The sequence below is a fragment of the Terrapene carolina genome, unplaced genomic scaffold (genome assembly GCF_002925995.2).
Source record: "Terrapene carolina triunguis isolate 2854851 unplaced genomic scaffold, T_m_triunguis-2.0 Scaffold192, whole genome shotgun sequence".
NCBI lineage: Eukaryota > Metazoa > Chordata > Testudines > Emydidae > Terrapene > Terrapene triunguis.
In genome coordinates, this window is record NW_020664543.1 from 22,074,017 (window position 1) to 22,090,540 (window position 16,524).

Genomic DNA, 16,524 nt, shown 5'->3' on the forward strand with positions numbered 1-16,524 from the left:
TTAGGCCAATCCTCCACTGAGGGTCCTGCACCGGTCTTGTGTCCCAGTGTTTCACGAGGAGCCGTTGGGCTGCACTGGTGCTCTCTGGAAGGAAGGCTGCCAGGATCTGAATAAGATTTACTGACCTGGATGTAGTGAAATGTTTTTTCTCCCCTCTTGCTGCAATCTGTGCTTTATTTCTTTGCTCTGAACCTTACTTCCGAGATGGTAAGGGAGTGTCTTTGTGTTCCCCCCCTCAGCATGGGCGTCAGGGTGATGGACACATCTTGGGTGGCCCGCAGAGGCACCACCATAGTTCGAAAAGCGTCCTCCACCCCGCCTGCCATGCAGCCCCCCGCGCCGCCTTCCGATCTCGCTGCTACTCCTCAGTCACCAATTCCTGAGCAATCTCTTGATATTTCAGCTACTCCCTCCCCTACTCCAACTAGCTTCGGCTTCCAGCCAGGAGCCGAACGGACAAGGTAAGTCCGGGCGGCAGCGACTGCTGCTGCCACTGCTGCTTTACATGGCCTTTGTAAACACGCCTAGCTCCTGCTCACCTGCATGTGCCCTTTTGATTTCACGCTTCTGCTTTCTGGTGTGTGTGAATCCAGGCACAAAATAATCCCAAACGGTGACCGCCCAGCAAACAGGAAAATCCCCGAGCAGCCTCGGGTGAAGTGGTGCTGGAAAATGCCATTTCTAGGCTGGCTGGAAAAACAGATGTTTTTGCAAAAGCAGAGACTGGATGTTCAGGGCAAATCCTCCCTTATCCATGCTGCAAATCTGATGGAGATTCTGCGCTCGCAGTGCATGCACCTCACCCACAGAGGGCGCTGTGCAGAGATGCTAGAAGTCCCCTTTGGAACACTCCAGTGGCCGGGAGAGCAGGAGATAGGCTCCAGGCTGTCATGTGGCTTCAGGTAGTGCTAAACTGTTGGGGCTACCTAACTGACTGTTTCATTGGCCCTGCCATTCCCGCTGGTCTCCCACAAACAGGCACTCCTTGGCCAGACCAATCCCCCACGTCTCCCCATTCCACTGGCTGGAAGGAAGATGATGGAGGCACTCCTTTTGGGGTCGGTTAGACTGTGGGCCAAGCACAAGCACACTCTAAATTACACCAGCAACTTGTGCTCTTCTAGCCGTTGCTCCTCACCCCTCTTTGCACACTTGGGTGCAGATTGTGCACCTGAAAAAAAGCTGGGTGACTGTGGTGCATGAGCAGATTTTGCAGCCAGTTTCAGAACCTTCTTTGCAAATGTGCTTAGCCCTGAAATGTCATTCCCTGAGCCCATTCCTTACTAGAACATCCTCCCACGGAGAGGGAATGTTCACTTCCAGTGCCTCTCTCAGAAGGCCACGGATTTATTTTGTGTTGGTGGATTCACACACTGCTTCCTGGCGGGCAGCCAGAAAACAAGCGAGGCTGTCAGGTGCAGTCACCCGCGTGCGCAGGGAGCGGGGCCAATGTGACTCCTTCGTGCTTCCAATCTGTGCTTCCGTTGTAGCCGTGCTTCCTGCAAGTATGGAAGTTAGCTTCTCATGTGCTGCATGCCAGGGGGCTTCCCAGCACCCAGCCAGCTCAGCATATGTGCCAGAGAGATTTGTGATGAGCCCTGGCTATCAGGTAGAGAGCTCACACAGACCCCATCCTTTAACACGAGCCACCCTGACTCTGTGGCCGAAAGCACCAAAAAAAATCTGCTCCGGGCCTGGATTTTGCTCTGATTTCTGTGCACCTGTTGACAGCATTTCTCCCCGATCAGTTATTTGGTACATTATTTAACACTTGCACATGAAGGGCCAGAGCCTGATCTCCATTACACCCATGTAAATCTGGAGCAGCCTTGTTCATTGCAGTGGAGTTACTCTGGATGTACACTGCTGTAACAGAGACCAGAGCCTGCCACAGCTCGCTCGCTCGTTACCTCCTATTGTTGTGTCGAATAGCCGTGACCCACAAGTCCCATGTCCCCCAGTTCCACTGTCTGCGTTCACCTGTCTTGGGTCACAGTGTATGTCCCAGCTGGTACGTTGAACCTGATCCTGTCATAATCTGAATGTGTTCATTTTCTTATTCCCTGACCCTGCTTAGACGCCTTTCTCACATGTCAGTGTCCTTTCTACCTGACTTTATGCAGACGTTACAGCATTAGCCTCAGTTCCCAGGACTATGTAAGTCTGTTCCCTCCCCTCCCTGAGAGCCAGCCTCTGCAGGAGACACACGGAGGGCACTTGCATCCCAGTGGGTGGGAGATCTTGCCGTGTGCTCTCTTTCCATTTCCATCACGTCCTGCCTCCCTCCTGACGCCCTTTCTTTATAGACTGGCGTTGTGCTAAACGGAGATCAAATGGGGGATGCGGATCCAGGGGCCAGGCGGAGGGCGAGGAGCAGGGCCGAGAAGCAGACCCCTATGACATGAAAGACATGCGACGTCATTAGAAAGCGTTTCATGCTTTCCCCCCCCCCCCCCCCCCCCCCCCCCCCGGGTGGAGGGCTCTTCCTCACCTGGCGAATGCATGTCCAGGAGTTTGGAAAGGCGTTTTAGGTGTCAACCTTCAGGGCGTCACCACTGCAGACCCTTTGACACTTGCCTGGCCTTGCATTTTGGCACAGTGCCCCGCTATTCTGCCTATACTCCCTGGCTTGGGCCCTCTCTCTGCCACTCCTGCCTTGCTGTTCTCTAGATCAGTGGCTCCCAGCCCCAGGCAGTGCCCTCGGTGCTTCAGGCTTTGTGACTGGCACCCTGGGCTACCCTTCCCTCCTGTTATGATGCCCCACAGAGCTAGGCCCTAGTGAAGAGCCTCGGCCCACCTCCCATTCAGCTGTGAGCACCCTGGCCTTCTGTGGCCCTCAGGTGGCTCATGCGGCTGTAAAGCCAGATTGCGGCACAGCCCCAGGTCTGGGGCAGGTTCGAGCCCCCAGGGCCACAGGAGGGCGACGGCGGGCACAGGCTGCAGCCTTAGGGCCAGACTCTGGTTTCCACTTCCCCAGAGGAAAGCCAGAGACTCTGGGTTTCCGTGACGTGATGCGTCCATTGACCCGTATGAGCGAGCTCAGACCCCAGCCCCGTGCCATCACCCCAGGAGGCTGGGACCCACTGCTCTGCCCCCCCCCGGTGTCCCCCCTTCCCCACCCCGCGGCAGGCTCTGAGCTCAGTGTTTCTCTTGCTGTTGTTACTCCTCTTTGCTTCTCTGCCAGCCTCGCCGCTCCGGGTGGGTTCCTCCCTGTACCAACACTTCTGCTCTTGTTTTTGTCTGTCTGTCTGTTTGGACATTTTGCAGCACGGATGATGTGTCGTCTAGTTGGTTGGACTCCTGTTACCACTACCCTTCCCCCGAGGACGACAGGCCCCCCCTTTACCCTTGCTATCAGCACCTCCGCCATTACCACCCCCAGGCTCGGCCTGAGGCCCCCTCACCACCCTACCGGTGGTCAGGGCACAGCCAAACTCTGCCTCCCCGCTCCTCCTCCTCCTCCTCCTCTCCCAGCCCTCAGCCGCTTGACATTAACTCGAACCCGAAGCCGTGTTTCCTTCACCTCCCCAAGCAGAGCTCCCTCACCGAATCGCATGCTCTCGAAACTAATCTCTCCGCCCCCTCCATCAAACCCCCACTTGTCTTAGCCAAACCGGACCCACCTGGCGCTCCCTACCCCTCCCTTACGTCAGCCTCTCCCCCCTGGGTCGGCTGCGCCAGCGACAGAGGAGCCGGCCTGACTAGGTAAATACCTGTGTGTTTGAGGCTGAAAGGGTTCAGAGCCATCGGCTCGCCGTGCACCGCGGGGACAGCCGCCGCTGGGGACAGGCCCCGTGGCCCGGCCCGAGCCTTCTCGCCCCCAGAAGCTGCCGTTGCATGGGGCGGCACTGGGCAGCTCGTGAAGGGGGCGGACGGAGCGCTCTGCCAGGCGCTGCGACCTTTCCGTCGTATCCCAGGGAGCAGGGGTGCAGGGCCAGCCCTTCCCCCACCCGCCACAGAGCTACGAAGCAAGGAATCAGAGTCAAATGAGCGTCACAGGCCAGGCTGATCCAGAGCAGCTCCCTTGACCCAGCGGTGCCCTCGTGAGCTGGTGGGCTTAGCCGCCTCTGCAGTGCAGGCTGTGAATGGCTGCTGCCTGGCCCGGCCAGCTTGCCGTTGCTCACCCAAGGAATCCTGATGAGCCATTATGTCGCTTGCTGTGCTGCCTCGTCCAGAGGTTCTTTGCTGCTGGGTGGCCTGGACTCCTCTATCCATTTCTTGGCCATTGCAAGTGAGCGCCGTAGCTGGGGATTAAGAAATGGAGGAAGCTTTAAAAAAAAAACCCAAAACCAGTCCCCACAACAAGTTCTTAGATGCATTGACTCCAAGACCAGCAGAGTCCATTGGGATCAGCTACTCCGGCCTCCGGTATCACATAGGCCAGAGAACTGCCCCAAATAATTCCTAGAGCCCTTCTTAGCAAACAGAGCTCCCTCTGGAGGAGCAGCCGTTGCGGGGCAGGGAAGGGGTTTTGTTCTGCTCTGTCTCTGCTGTACACCATGCGACTAGGAGGGCTGCAGCATCGCTTCATGCTCTCATTGTGCTCCGCCTGCTTGAAAAGACGTACGCACATCTTGAGTCCAGTGTGTAGCGCGTCTCCGGAAGCAGCTTCTGTCGGGCAAAGAATCGGGAGGGGGGTTGGCTTTGCCAGCGCAAACGGCTGCTCTTAGCGAGGCCTGCGTGCCGGAGAACAGGCCAGAGTGCGAGGGGCGTGTGCCAAGTGACCCTGGGCTGTGGGGCAGAGGGAGGTCCATGGGGTGGCTTCAAAACAAAGGGACTTACATGTTTTCCTCTTTGTTCCTGTTTGTTTCTTTGCAGTACTTTAAAAACCAAGGAGCTGTCGCCCGTGTCTGGGCAGAAAGGCAGCCCAAGCTCCGGTCACGTGGCCCCATGTGGGAGCATGCAGCAGGTGGCCAGTCCCACTCAGCAGCTGTCCACGGAGCAGAGCCCTCACGCACTGCGCAAAGGTATTTGCTGCCTTTCCAGGGCTGGCTAATGTAACCGGTGCAAGGTGATGAGTGTAATAAAGTTGCAAGCTTCATGCACACTCAGACAGGTGTGGGTTGTGCTCTCTAGCACTGCATTATGAGTGTGCGTGGGTGCAGATTGTGCGGCGGGGCCATTACCGGCTCAGGGATTTGAAGGTATGTTTTCCTGGTGCCTGAGGAGGTGGGCTTTCATGTGCCTGGATCTCCACACTGTCCAGCTCACAGAAGGACTAATCATACAACCATCTGGCATTTGCATGGACCCTGCTTGCCTCGTGCTGGATTTTTTCCAGCGATGGCGCTGCATGGAGGTGAGGAAGGCCAGCTCTCCGGTAGAAGCCCTTTGCCAGTGTTTTTATACAGGCAAACGACTCCGAGTGTGGATACACTGTAACACGCACACACACACACATGCACACTTTGCTGGTAAAAGTGCAGTTGTGTTGGTGCAACTGCGTGGCACAGCTCAATTGGTCAGGGATCGCACACCTCGTGCCCCGGCTGACAGAGCTATGCCGGCAGAAGTTTGTGCGTAGGCTAGGCCGAAGACTCCTGTCAGGACAATTATAATTCGGTCTGGGACAGATCCTGAGCTGGTGTCAATCAGTTTATCTCTATTTAGTCAACAAGGCTACACTGATTTACACCAGCTGGTGATCTGGCCCGTGATAAGACTCATATGAAAACTATGTTGGGTCTTGATTTGATGAAGGCTGTTGCTAAATTACATGCTGTAGAGATCTCCCATCATCCCCATTTTTATGTCAGGGAAATGAGCTCGCCACTGACTGCTGGAGCTGAGGAAGACTTGACTAGGTCGGTTACACTTGCTTTGTATGTGGAAGGTTCTCATTGCAACCACAGACTTCTTTGTTTGTTTGTTTGCTCGAATGAAAGCTACAGATGCTCCTCGGGAGCTGCTGAGAATTTCCACCCAGAAGCAGGAATTACTGGACATCTCACCAGTTCTCATCAAATCCCCAACCTGCCCTGTCTGGGCAGACCCCAGACACTGGGATAATTACAATGTGGGTCAGAGAAGCATCCAAAGGTCTGAGTGCTCATGCAAACCACCCCTCTGAACCTTTGGAGGTTGGTTATTAGACAACAGGTAAAATTTTCAAAAGCACCCGAGGGCCAGATTTTAAAAGGTATTTAGCTGTTTAAAGATGTAGCTAGGCACCTGGTGGGATCTTCCAAACGGACTCAGGTACTGACGAGCCTTCTAGTGAGACTAGGGCCCCTGAGTGCCTAAATCACTCTTGAAAATGGGATTTGGGCTCCTAAGTCACTTAGGCACCTTTGAAAATTTTGCCCAATATGTCTTAACGAAAGCACCCTCGGTACCTAGGTCAATGGAGCTTTCAGCTCCTGGAGTTCTGCCCTTCCTCCCCATCGTCCATTGCCACATAGAGGCGGAGTGGCCTCATGTGAAAACGCACTCAGTGCTGCCATGTGAATATTGCACCTTCCCTCCGTCTTCCAAAACACATCTCCGCAGACCTCAGAAACCAGCTGAGGAAGCTGCACACTTGCGCAGGAAGCTCCTAGCTCACTGGAGGGCAGGAGTGAGCCCACGGATGCACAGTTCTCACTGGAGAGACCCAAGGAGTTTGTTCATGGTTCGGAGCTGCTGATGTCGCCTGCTTGATTAAGTGAGCAGTCCCTGCAGGACACTGGCAAGGCCTGCCTCAGAAAGTCATTTTGCTGGGAAATGGAGCTGTGGGGCATGGGAGACAGGCTGGAGTTCGCATCCCTTTGCTCCTGGGTGGGTTTTAATTCAACATTCAGACCTACTGGGGGCTGTATGAGATCCCTTCTTCCACCGTATTTGGCACATCCACCACAGTCCGTGTTACATGCTGGTTTCCATCTCACAGGGGCTGTTTAAGCGCAAGCCCCTTATGCCCCTCCCATATCCAAGAGGCAGATGCCATATTGAAATAATCAAGAATATTCTGACAGCCACAAATCTCAGTAGATGTAAAGGGCAGAGCTCTCCACTCAGATCCCTGGTTCATATAGCGAGGACAGTGTTTTCCTGAGAATGCCTATGGGAGGACAGGTGCATTTGCACATGTAAGGATCTGTTTTGCATGCAACCTTTGGCAGATACGGTTCTTTGTGACTGGTGTCCAGCCTGGCCCTTGGAGATCTTTCTCTAGTGTAACAGGCTGTCTTTGTGAGTATGAATAAGGAAGGGTTCTACAATCTGGTCCATTGAGAAGATAAGGGATCTGCTACTGCTGCTAGCTGATGGCAAGTGCCTTTAACTTGGCTAGGAGCAGCCAGAGGGGTTGGAGCTGTAGGATGAGGGTTCTAGTCCAGGTTCCCTATGTGTTTGATTTGCAGAGTAATCACACACAGCACCTGGGTGTATTGCAGCACCAGAGCAAGAGAGCCCAGCTTCTCAAATGCAGGAGTTCTAACATCAGATAGGTATAAGAAGTGCTAAGGACCCTCTGAACCTGTGCTTCACTTTATGGTGTCTCTGTCTCTCTTTGTCTTCCACAGTTTCAAAGAAGCTGGCTCCAATCACACCCAAGGTGCCCTACGGCCAGTCAGGCGGTATGTCCGACCAGTCCACGGGACAGCCATCCCCCGTCAGCCTGTCTCCCACCCCTCCGAGCACCCCTTCACCCTATGGACTGAATTACCCACACGGCTACTCACTGGCCTCAGGCCAGCTCTCCCCAGCTGCTGCTCCTTCCCTGTCTTCTCCTCCTTCCCTGACGAGCACTTTAACCAAGTCTCGACCCACCCCTAAGCCAAGGCAGAGGCCCACGCTGCCACCGCCACAGCCTCCCACAGCAAGCCTGACCGGCGCTAGCCCGCAGTCCATGGAGCACACCCTGCTAGATGACATGTCCCCCGGGGAAAGCATGTCCACAGGTAACCAAGCCGTTCGCTCCCTAGAGCTTTGATCAGATCCCTTGCAGGGTACGGCAAGGAGAGAGGCGAATGTGATCAGCTAGTTTGTCGCCACGCCGACAAGTCTCGGCGGCATCAGTTATCCGATGAGTCGGTGTTATCGTGGGCTGAGGGGATGAGCGTGGGGATGCCAGAGTCCACTGTGCAGCAGGCACTACAGAGGGCGTCAGTGCAAAATCAGATGCCGCTGGACCAACGGAAACGTGCTCCTGGGTGTTTGGCTCCAGGGCCAAGATGCAGGGTCTTTAAGATGCTTTTATTTTAAGGAGTGGTGGGGACAAGTTTTAACTCTGAAATCTCTGCATTGCCCTCTGAATCCGGGCTTCCTTAGCAGGGTGATCGCTTAGAAGGCAAATATCTGAGGGTAAAACCTGCCCTGGCAATGAGGCAGAATTAAAATGGTCAAAGGCCTGTGTATGAAAACACAGCTCTCTTCTACCATGTGCTATGTCGGCAGCCACCCCACAAGCTGAGGTTCCCTGGTGAACCCGTGGTGCCGCCCTCAAGCCCTGGAGTGCAGCAGACAGGACGCCAACTGGATTTAAAGGCCCTGTGCTAGCTGGCCTGGAAAGCTGGCTCAGGTGTTCTGTTCACTGAGGCTGCAGCATAGATTTCAAAGCCATGCAGGCTTTTGTTGTAACCCATCTGGTGGGGGTCTTCTCCATACTGCAGGTTGAGCCCTCGCAACAGCCTTTGGTAAGTCTTACAATTGGCTCCCTTGGTTTTTTAGAGCTGTCCTCCCCGCCACCTCTAGCAGATGTTTTGAGGTGTCCCCTGAGACCTCCAGATAGATGGGGGTGTTGATATAGAAATATAGCATATAGTGGAAGGCAAACTGGCCCAGGGACCTTAGGATGGCAACAACATGTAGGCCTATCTGGTGTCCTTTTGGCTGCTCTGAGGGACTGGTCATCGTTTTGAGGTATCTCTCGTGGCCCATGATGACTAGAAACACATATTATACATGGTTTGAAACCTGGGAATCCTGGCTTTCCATTGATGTATAGTGGATCTTTCTACTCTTGACAGTTCATGAGATCGATATTATTTCAGTTATACTCTTGCATGTCCGCTGATTCCTTTACTTGTAGAACAGCATCTGTGGCCCAGCCCTGATCTGCTGGGTTGTGCTCGAAGGATTCACAAGGGAAATTATACCAATGCCCCCTAGTATTCCAGGATTGCAGAGCAGGCGGTGGTAAATAGGAATGGCAGATTGGTTTGTGTCTGAGTTCTCCCCATGCAGGTTTCAGAAGCTAGTCTCTTTATACTGTAATGTATTCTATGTTCTGTTTTATGACTTGACAGCCACAATTCTCTGAACCGTGTTTCTGTTGTGTTCTTGTCTCCTTGTTGCTGCTTATTTTTGTTTCCTTTCTCCCAATCCTATGATTGTGTCCTTGCAGCTGTTTGAGGCGAGTGATGCAATATTGGATAGGTGTGAGGGGGATTCTCAGGGTAAGCTGGAGTTCCCGTGCAAACCTCCCCTCTCTGGCACTTGAAAAGCTAACCCCCTAGACTGACCTCCAGCGGCTGGCTGTTGCGTCAGATTCACCACTAATTCCATCTCGCTCTCTTTGGCCTTTGCATGGGGCTCGCTGAACCGGAATTGCATGGCTTCTTGGGCCTGTGACCGTATCACAAGTTCACCAATAATTACCTTATTAGTAAACTTGTTTCTTTTGCTTCCTGGAACCGCTGGCCTTTGTTCCCGCCCCCTTTGTATATTGAAATCAATCAATGAAAACAATCCCGTGACCAGCTCCTAACCTTCCCCTCCCCTCTCTTCCCCTCCCAACCATGGCTTAGAACTGACCCGTATGAATAATTTCTCCCTCTTCCATTTCATGTATTGTTTTTCAGAAGGGATGTCATGATATTGCCGTTCTTAATTGCCTTGATTGGGTATTGATGCCGATGGTATGTTTCCTGGGGATATTTAGCGTCACTAGGTGGTGCTTATTTACTCTGGCCAGGAGCACTCTGGAAATGCGCGCCGATAAAATGAACGAATAGCATCATGCAAATGCGCTGTAGCTTTAAGAGCCTAGTGTCACAGGTGACGAATGAGACTTGCATGCTAGGCACGTGGTATGGGACTGTTAGGCTGAGCAGCCCGGTTGATAAAAACGGCCACTGCAAGTCACTGCAGTGCCACACCAGTATAACTCCACCTGCCCTGCAATGGAACGCACAGGACCAGCACGTCAGTGGGCCTCCACGGTGCACCAGCAGATGCACTACACATTTGGATGGCATGTGAACTGGACGAGTGTGCATCCACAGGCTGGCCTCCTCCGCAGTGTTAGCGCCAGCTATAACTTGAGTGTTAATCTAACCGGCCAGAAGGCTCTCGCTCCACCTAGGCGTGCTTTGGACTCAAGCTAGCTGGCCCGTCAGGGGATGCGTAGATGCTCGAGCTAGTAACGTAGAGGGAACAAAGCTATTCTGTGCTACTAATCCAGCCACCCCGGCAGCTCCAAGGTGTGGCTGCTCTCACTAGAGCTAAGCTAACTCGAGTATAGCTAACGTTGCTCTGAAGACCAGCCCTAAGGGGCTGTTGAGGCTAGAATTTTTGCTCCTGTCTCCACACTAGTTAAGTGATTGCCATTTAGCTCAAGTTAGCTAACATGTTTGTAAATTCTAGTCCTGTCCCTCCACAAACACTTGTTCCAGGGCTCAGATATTAGTGGTTTACCCCAGGGTCCAGCCATGGGCTCCTAAGCATTGCTAGAGCATCTCTAGACTGACATTTGCATGGCTGTTAGCTAACTTAATTGGAAACGGGCACAAAAACTCGAGTCCAGACAGACCCTAAATAGCCACTTCACAGACTGTAGTCATGACAGCACACCCTGGTTTGCTATGATCTTCCCCTTTATTTTTCCAGCAGGGGTTTCCTCAATGTCTTCCCGTTACATGCTGCAGAACCTTAGTCCGATGGAAACAATCTCACAACGCTGGTTAGCAGTGAGCTTATTTCAAATACACTTGACAATTAGGCTTCTTTATTTCAAAAATGAAAACTACTTAATGTCTGAAAACTGGAGCCCCCTTCCCTTCCCCCTGAGACCCTGCCCCTGCTCCACCTCTTCTTCCAGACCCCACCCTTGCTCCACCTCTTCCCTTGAGGCCCCACCCCCACTCACTCCCCTCCCCCTTCCCCGTCGCAATCCTTTCCACCTTCCTCCTCCTCCTCCTCCTCCCCCCACCCTCCGCAGTTGGACTCCCTCTGCTCTGGGGCTGGAACGGGAGCTGCAACCTGATGCAGAGCCTGCCCAAGAGATACAGGAAGGAGGCAGCCCCGGCTGAGTAGGGGCTGGCACGGGTTGATGACCCAGTACCTTCCCCCCGCCACCGCGGTAACCAGACTTTTGGTGTCCAGTCAGTTCGTCTGACCGGACACTGCCAGGTCCCCTTTCCAGTTGAAAACCAGACACCTGGTAACTCTATCCAGAGTAGCTAAAATATAGAGCCCCCACACCGTGTGAGCCAGCTGTATCCCTAGTCCCACTGGCCAGATATGCAAAATGGTCCAATATCTGCAGCTGCTTGTTTGGCATCAGGGAAGAGATCATCTCAGACACCTATGGGCAAATGGCCCGGCCTTAGCGCAGGGGGATGGCTAGGTGACCTCTCGAGCCTGCTAGCCGTACAGCTCTGTGGTTCTAAACACACCTACCCGGTTTACACATCCACGCTGCAGACTCTGGAGAATGCTGATGCCCCCAAGAGGCGTTAGCTGCGCTCCTGAAAACGTGGGCCCACTCTCATGTTTAAGGCTGCGCGAGGCAAGCTGTATTCCAGTTGGAAGGGGCGCTTGTGCGGTCATTAGGAACAATGGACCAGTGACGGTGGAAAAGGAATGTAAAAATCTGGGGGCAAATTTCTGGTGGTGCAAGCTCAGGGAAGTCAGCAGGGTTGCCCTGGTGTAGGCAAGAGCAGAATTTGGCACCTGGTGTAAAATGAGTGTAAATCTTCATATAAAGTGTTGGGGGAAGGGAGAGGGAATGTGGGCGCTGTCCCACCATCCCGTCTCTCTGGGTCGCACATCCCCGGAGCAAACCGTACAGGTGTGAGAGCACAGACTGTGCCCGTGACATCTGCCAGTCATACCCCCCATGGGCCAAACTCTGCTCCCAGGCCCACACAGCAAATCTCAGCTGGGGTCCTCTGCTCTCCACTAGGCAGGTGCTTACGCAGGGCTGGGAGTGCTCTCTCCAGCGGGTCTCCATCTGCGCCAGGCCTATGTATTGCATAGCGTTTCTTTTTTAACTCTCTAACTCCAGGACTTGAGTTTGCTCATCGGGGCTCCAGGCTGAGGGGCAGGAGCTCAGAAAACCCGGCGCCTGTTTTTCCAATCTTTCCCTCCCCCATGCCCCAGCCTCTTCTGGGCCCATGCTCAGTGTGACCCTTCCCACTAGCCGCCCATAGGTCCAAAAGCGTCCCTCCCATGCACAGGTGAAGAGCCGCCTGCCCCCCGTTCGCCTGCCTGATTCACCGTCAGCCCAGAGCCATGGCCTGGCGCCATGGCAGGCTGTGCCTGTCCCTGGCTGTTTCCACCAAGGTGACTCATCTTCCCTTCCTCTTGGTGTGAAGTGGGGCTCAGAGCAGCACAGCGCCCGGGCGCAGGGGGAGAGTTGCCAGGCAGGGAGAGGCAGGACTGACTCTACCCAGGAGGCCCTTGTCCATCTCTGCCTTCCTCTGGCCACAACCCCACCACCACCACCAACAACAACAACCCTCCCCTTAAGGTATGAAGTGCCACCCGCCTGGCCAGCATTCGAAGGGTTACTAGCAATGTTCCTTCTAATTTTTTCTATCCATGTGCGGACTGAATTTTGTTACGTGCACCAATATTGAGGTATGTGCGGACGTGCGCCACCAGTAGAAACAAAAAACCTAGCTAGGATGTATATTTTCAAAAAGTTACCATAGGGATAATTACTCCAGCCAGGACAGATTGGGCACTTTAGAACTCACTATCCAAAGAATTCAATGGAAGCATAAGAGAGAAATAAAAACGATGGAATGCACAGACCAGTCAAAAAGCTAAAATAACACACTTTGAAAGAAGTAACAACAATAATAATACAAGTGTGTGTGTGTGTGTGTGTGTGAGACAGACACAGCCTGCTGCCGGTCTGTGGAAATCCATATGGCGTGAGTGCAGCCAGCTCGCTCCGCCCGTCTAGGGGTGGGAGCAGTGTGGAGGCCTGAGCTCTGCTCCTCGTTCCCTGGGCTGCAAGGAGCTGGCGTGCCACGGACGCAGCACCCTCCGCATCTGTATCTCCCTAGCCGCTCCTCCCATCGGTGCAGCTAGAAGAGCAGATTGGCTCAACACAGGTTACTTGAGGGGGCAAAGGGGGAAAATGGGGAGGGGGAAGTCCCAGAAGACCCCCCGTCAAAGCAGAGTAACTTACTATATTTGAAACCTGCATTGATGGCCCCTTGACCCTTCCCCAAAGGCCAGTCCAACGCTGCACACTGTGGGCAGTCCACGTACCTGTCCAGCCACACACCTACGCATGTCCCGCCCTCAAACAGGCCGCAGGCCTTGTGTGTCACTCATTTCCCTATGATTCAGGAAAAGGGAGAATGCATGGAGTGGGGCTGGCCTTGGTGGCTAATTAGAAACCTAGCAACCCTGGCTAGTGTGGTAATTGCGGCATTTGCATTTGGCAGCTGGAAAGGACCCAGCTAATGAGATGGCTGCGTATTTGGGCGAGTGAGTTTAATATCTTTTCGTGTCTTCCCCCCGCCCGCCAAGCAATCTCTCCTGCCCTAGGAGAAAAGATGGAAGGGGCTGAATACTGGCAGGTTTGAAAGGGAAGATGGGGTGGGGTTTAGGAAATAGCCATGAGTACATGAGAGGTAATAGCTCCTGGAGTGTGAGATCTACTGTCAAAGTCCCTGCCCTGGAGACATTCACAACTAGACTAGGCAATAGAGAGTGTCCTCTCGAGACCAATCCTGTATTCCCATGGGGAGGGGAGGCTAGATGGCTCCATAGCGTTTTCCACTCTACTATCTACGATGGGGAAGGATTGAAAGGGGCTAAGGCGAGTCTGCAAAGAGTAAGGGTCCGAAACAAAAACAAGGGGGAAGTAGAAGGTGCCAGTTTCTGCCCCGTGTTTTGGAAAGACTCTGAGCTCGGCACTTGTGCTGAGTCCTAGCAGGCCCGTGGTGATAGTGACAAGAATGAGAGAGAGGCTGGCTGCTGCAACGGAGACACCCAAGCTTCAGGAGAGGAAGTGAAAACGATAGAAGGTGCAAACCTAGACTTTATTATGACATCCCTGTTCTCTGACATTAACAACGTACTAGCCTGAGAAACGTTTTTGCCGCTGAGAAAAAGCAGCGCCTCCCAAGCTACTTTTTGCTGATCTCATCTGTCCGTCTTAGCGCGGGTTCGCCCGGAGCAGCCTCTTACCTCTGCCTTTCTGTGCCCGATTGCAGATCTCGTCCACTTTGATGTCCCTTCTATACACGTCGAGGTTGATCCTGCACTCCACCGAGATCCGCTGGAACAAACCCAGAGACATTCCGTGGCAGGGAAAGTCGATTCGGAAGAGGAAGAATCGGAAAGCACCGCCCTATGACATAGCGTCCCCTTCCCCCATTGACTCTCTTGTACATACATGTGATCCCATAACCACTACGGTCCGGAGACCTTGCCATGGCGGGGCTTGCTCTCAGTCAGGGCTCCATTCACCAGCTACCGGCGTGAGCTGGCTGGATGGACATGTGTGACTTGCAGCAAACGGGGACAACCTGTCTCCATGGCAAAATGCATTTCTGGGGCAGTTTTGGTTATTTATTTCCATCAGTTTGTTTCGCCTTATCCAAACTTTGCCTTTTGACTTGGTGCCTAAGTATCCCCCTTTCAAGCTTTCAGCCCTGTTCCAAAAATAACCCCAACCCCCCTCCCCGCCCCCCAAACTCCCATTCCCCATTGCTCTTCGGCTTGGGGGAGGGAGGCAGGGTGGTCACTGCAGTAACGGTGCCCAGTGGGTTTGGCTCGTTGGGTTCCACCAGCGTCCCCTTGCCTGGTAGCTGGTGAAATGCTCGCCCGGTGGCCCATTGCTTTTCCAGCTGCACTGCTGTGCTGTAACTGCCCATGCTGTCTCCGTCCCCTGCAGGAAGGCTGCCATGGGAGAGGTGTCCTCTTTAACCCTTAAATGCCTGTTGTTTTCCAGACTGTCTGCCAAACTGACCGCTTTAGGGTGAGACCTACAGGGTGGTCTCCAGGAGAGTGTTTGCCCCAGTGGGATCTGAACCATGCCTCATCATTCCCAAATACCTCACCCTGGCTTTTTTCCTTCCCTTGTTTCTTTGTTGGCTTGACTCCTTGTTGGCCGGAAATGACTCCCTGTCTGAGCCGCAGCCGGGGATTTGGCGAGGAACCAAGTGCGACTGTTCCTCTTGGGACCACGGCAGGCAGTTGGGAGCGGCATGGACACGCCTGCCGTTGGCAAGGGAGGCGTGGGCCCCGTTGGCGTGAATGGCGCCACTTTGTGCTGGAGAGCAAGGCCATGCTTTGAATAGCAATAATGTGCTCATGTTGTGTCCCCCTACCCGTGCTTTAGAAGGTGAGATGTGGCCCGGGTGACCTTGCCTTTCCAGCTCACTGCTCACCAGCTCAACTTCCTCATCTCCCCCCACCGTGTGTCACATATTCCTGCATCAGTGTCTGCGAGGGGAGGGCGAAACTGACGACAGGGACATGTTACCAGGGACCTGATTACAGTTTACTCAGCGCTGGGCCTTAGTTAACTCTTTTGTTTGGGTGGTGTGGAGCAGAGGTTTTGGTGGTGCATGCAAAGACAAATTTAACCTTTTATCCTTTTGAAAGATATATATATATATATCTGTCTGCATAGATATATATATATATTATATATTTGTATATATAAAATAGATCTATATATATATTTGTTTTATTTGAGCCATTCCATCTGAACTGGTGTACCAATGTAAATTGAAATGCTTAGCGTCCCCGGATCCAGTATAAATGTATAAAGAAATATTCTCTCACAGCCGTATTTGCAAGTTAGGATGTTGCAGCTTTTTGCACAGGTCATAAGTGCAACTCATCACCCAGACTGTAATGGGGACACGGGGGGGCCGGGGGTGTAGTGCAAAATCACCTGAAATAAATGTGCAAATTGCTGTCAAAACTGTTGGTAAAACTGGGGTTCTTGTCCTCGAACACAGTCAACTTCTTGTATTTGCAGCAGTTCCTCCAGAAGGACTGCAGGTTTGTGTCTCACACTCTGTCTTGAAATATCAACACCCCAAGCAGCTTCTTGAAAGAAGCCACACGCTTGACTCCCCATGCCACCCTGCCCCCGACTCTCCCTGACGGGTGTTCTCATTAAAATAGAATCAACTGATGTTGTCTGCTGAACCCTTTTATGTAGCCTCCAATGCAGGTCTCGCTGTGCCTTTAGCAGTCTGTTTTGCCGAGGAGAGGGGGCGGGGAGGTTGTAGAAGGGTCAGTGGTGAAGATTCATCAGTGAAAAAACCTTGCCATTCTCAGGGGTTTATGCTGCAGCCCATCTCCATGGTATCTGGGCGTCTTCTCTGTAAAATCAGTTGTGAT

General features: G+C 53.2%; 1 protein-coding gene across 5 annotated transcripts in view; it reads left to right on the forward strand.

Annotated features, from left to right (window-relative positions):
* The window catches only part of ARHGAP44 (Rho GTPase activating protein 44), a 156,859-nt gene extending 140,616 nt beyond the window's left edge, over positions 1 to 16,243 (forward strand). For 2 of the 5 annotated variants that reach the window (XM_024217593.3, XM_029912152.1), the window contains 5 exons: positions 240 to 461; positions 3,268 to 3,705; positions 4,819 to 4,967; positions 7,503 to 7,880; positions 14,379 to 16,243. In XM_024217593.3, the coding sequence (XP_024073361.1) occupies positions 240 to 461; positions 3,268 to 3,705; positions 4,819 to 4,967; positions 7,503 to 7,880; positions 14,379 to 14,521 (1,330 nt within the window). In that variant the 3' untranslated portion in view covers positions 14,522 to 16,243. Of the gene's footprint in view, positions 1 to 239; positions 462 to 3,267; positions 3,706 to 4,818; positions 4,968 to 7,502; positions 7,881 to 9,325; positions 9,378 to 14,378 lie in introns of all 5 variants that reach the window. The other 3 variants (XM_029912150.1, XM_029912151.1, XM_024217596.3) reach the window with 3 other exon arrangements.
* Positions 16,244 to 16,524: the final 281 nt, after the last annotated feature.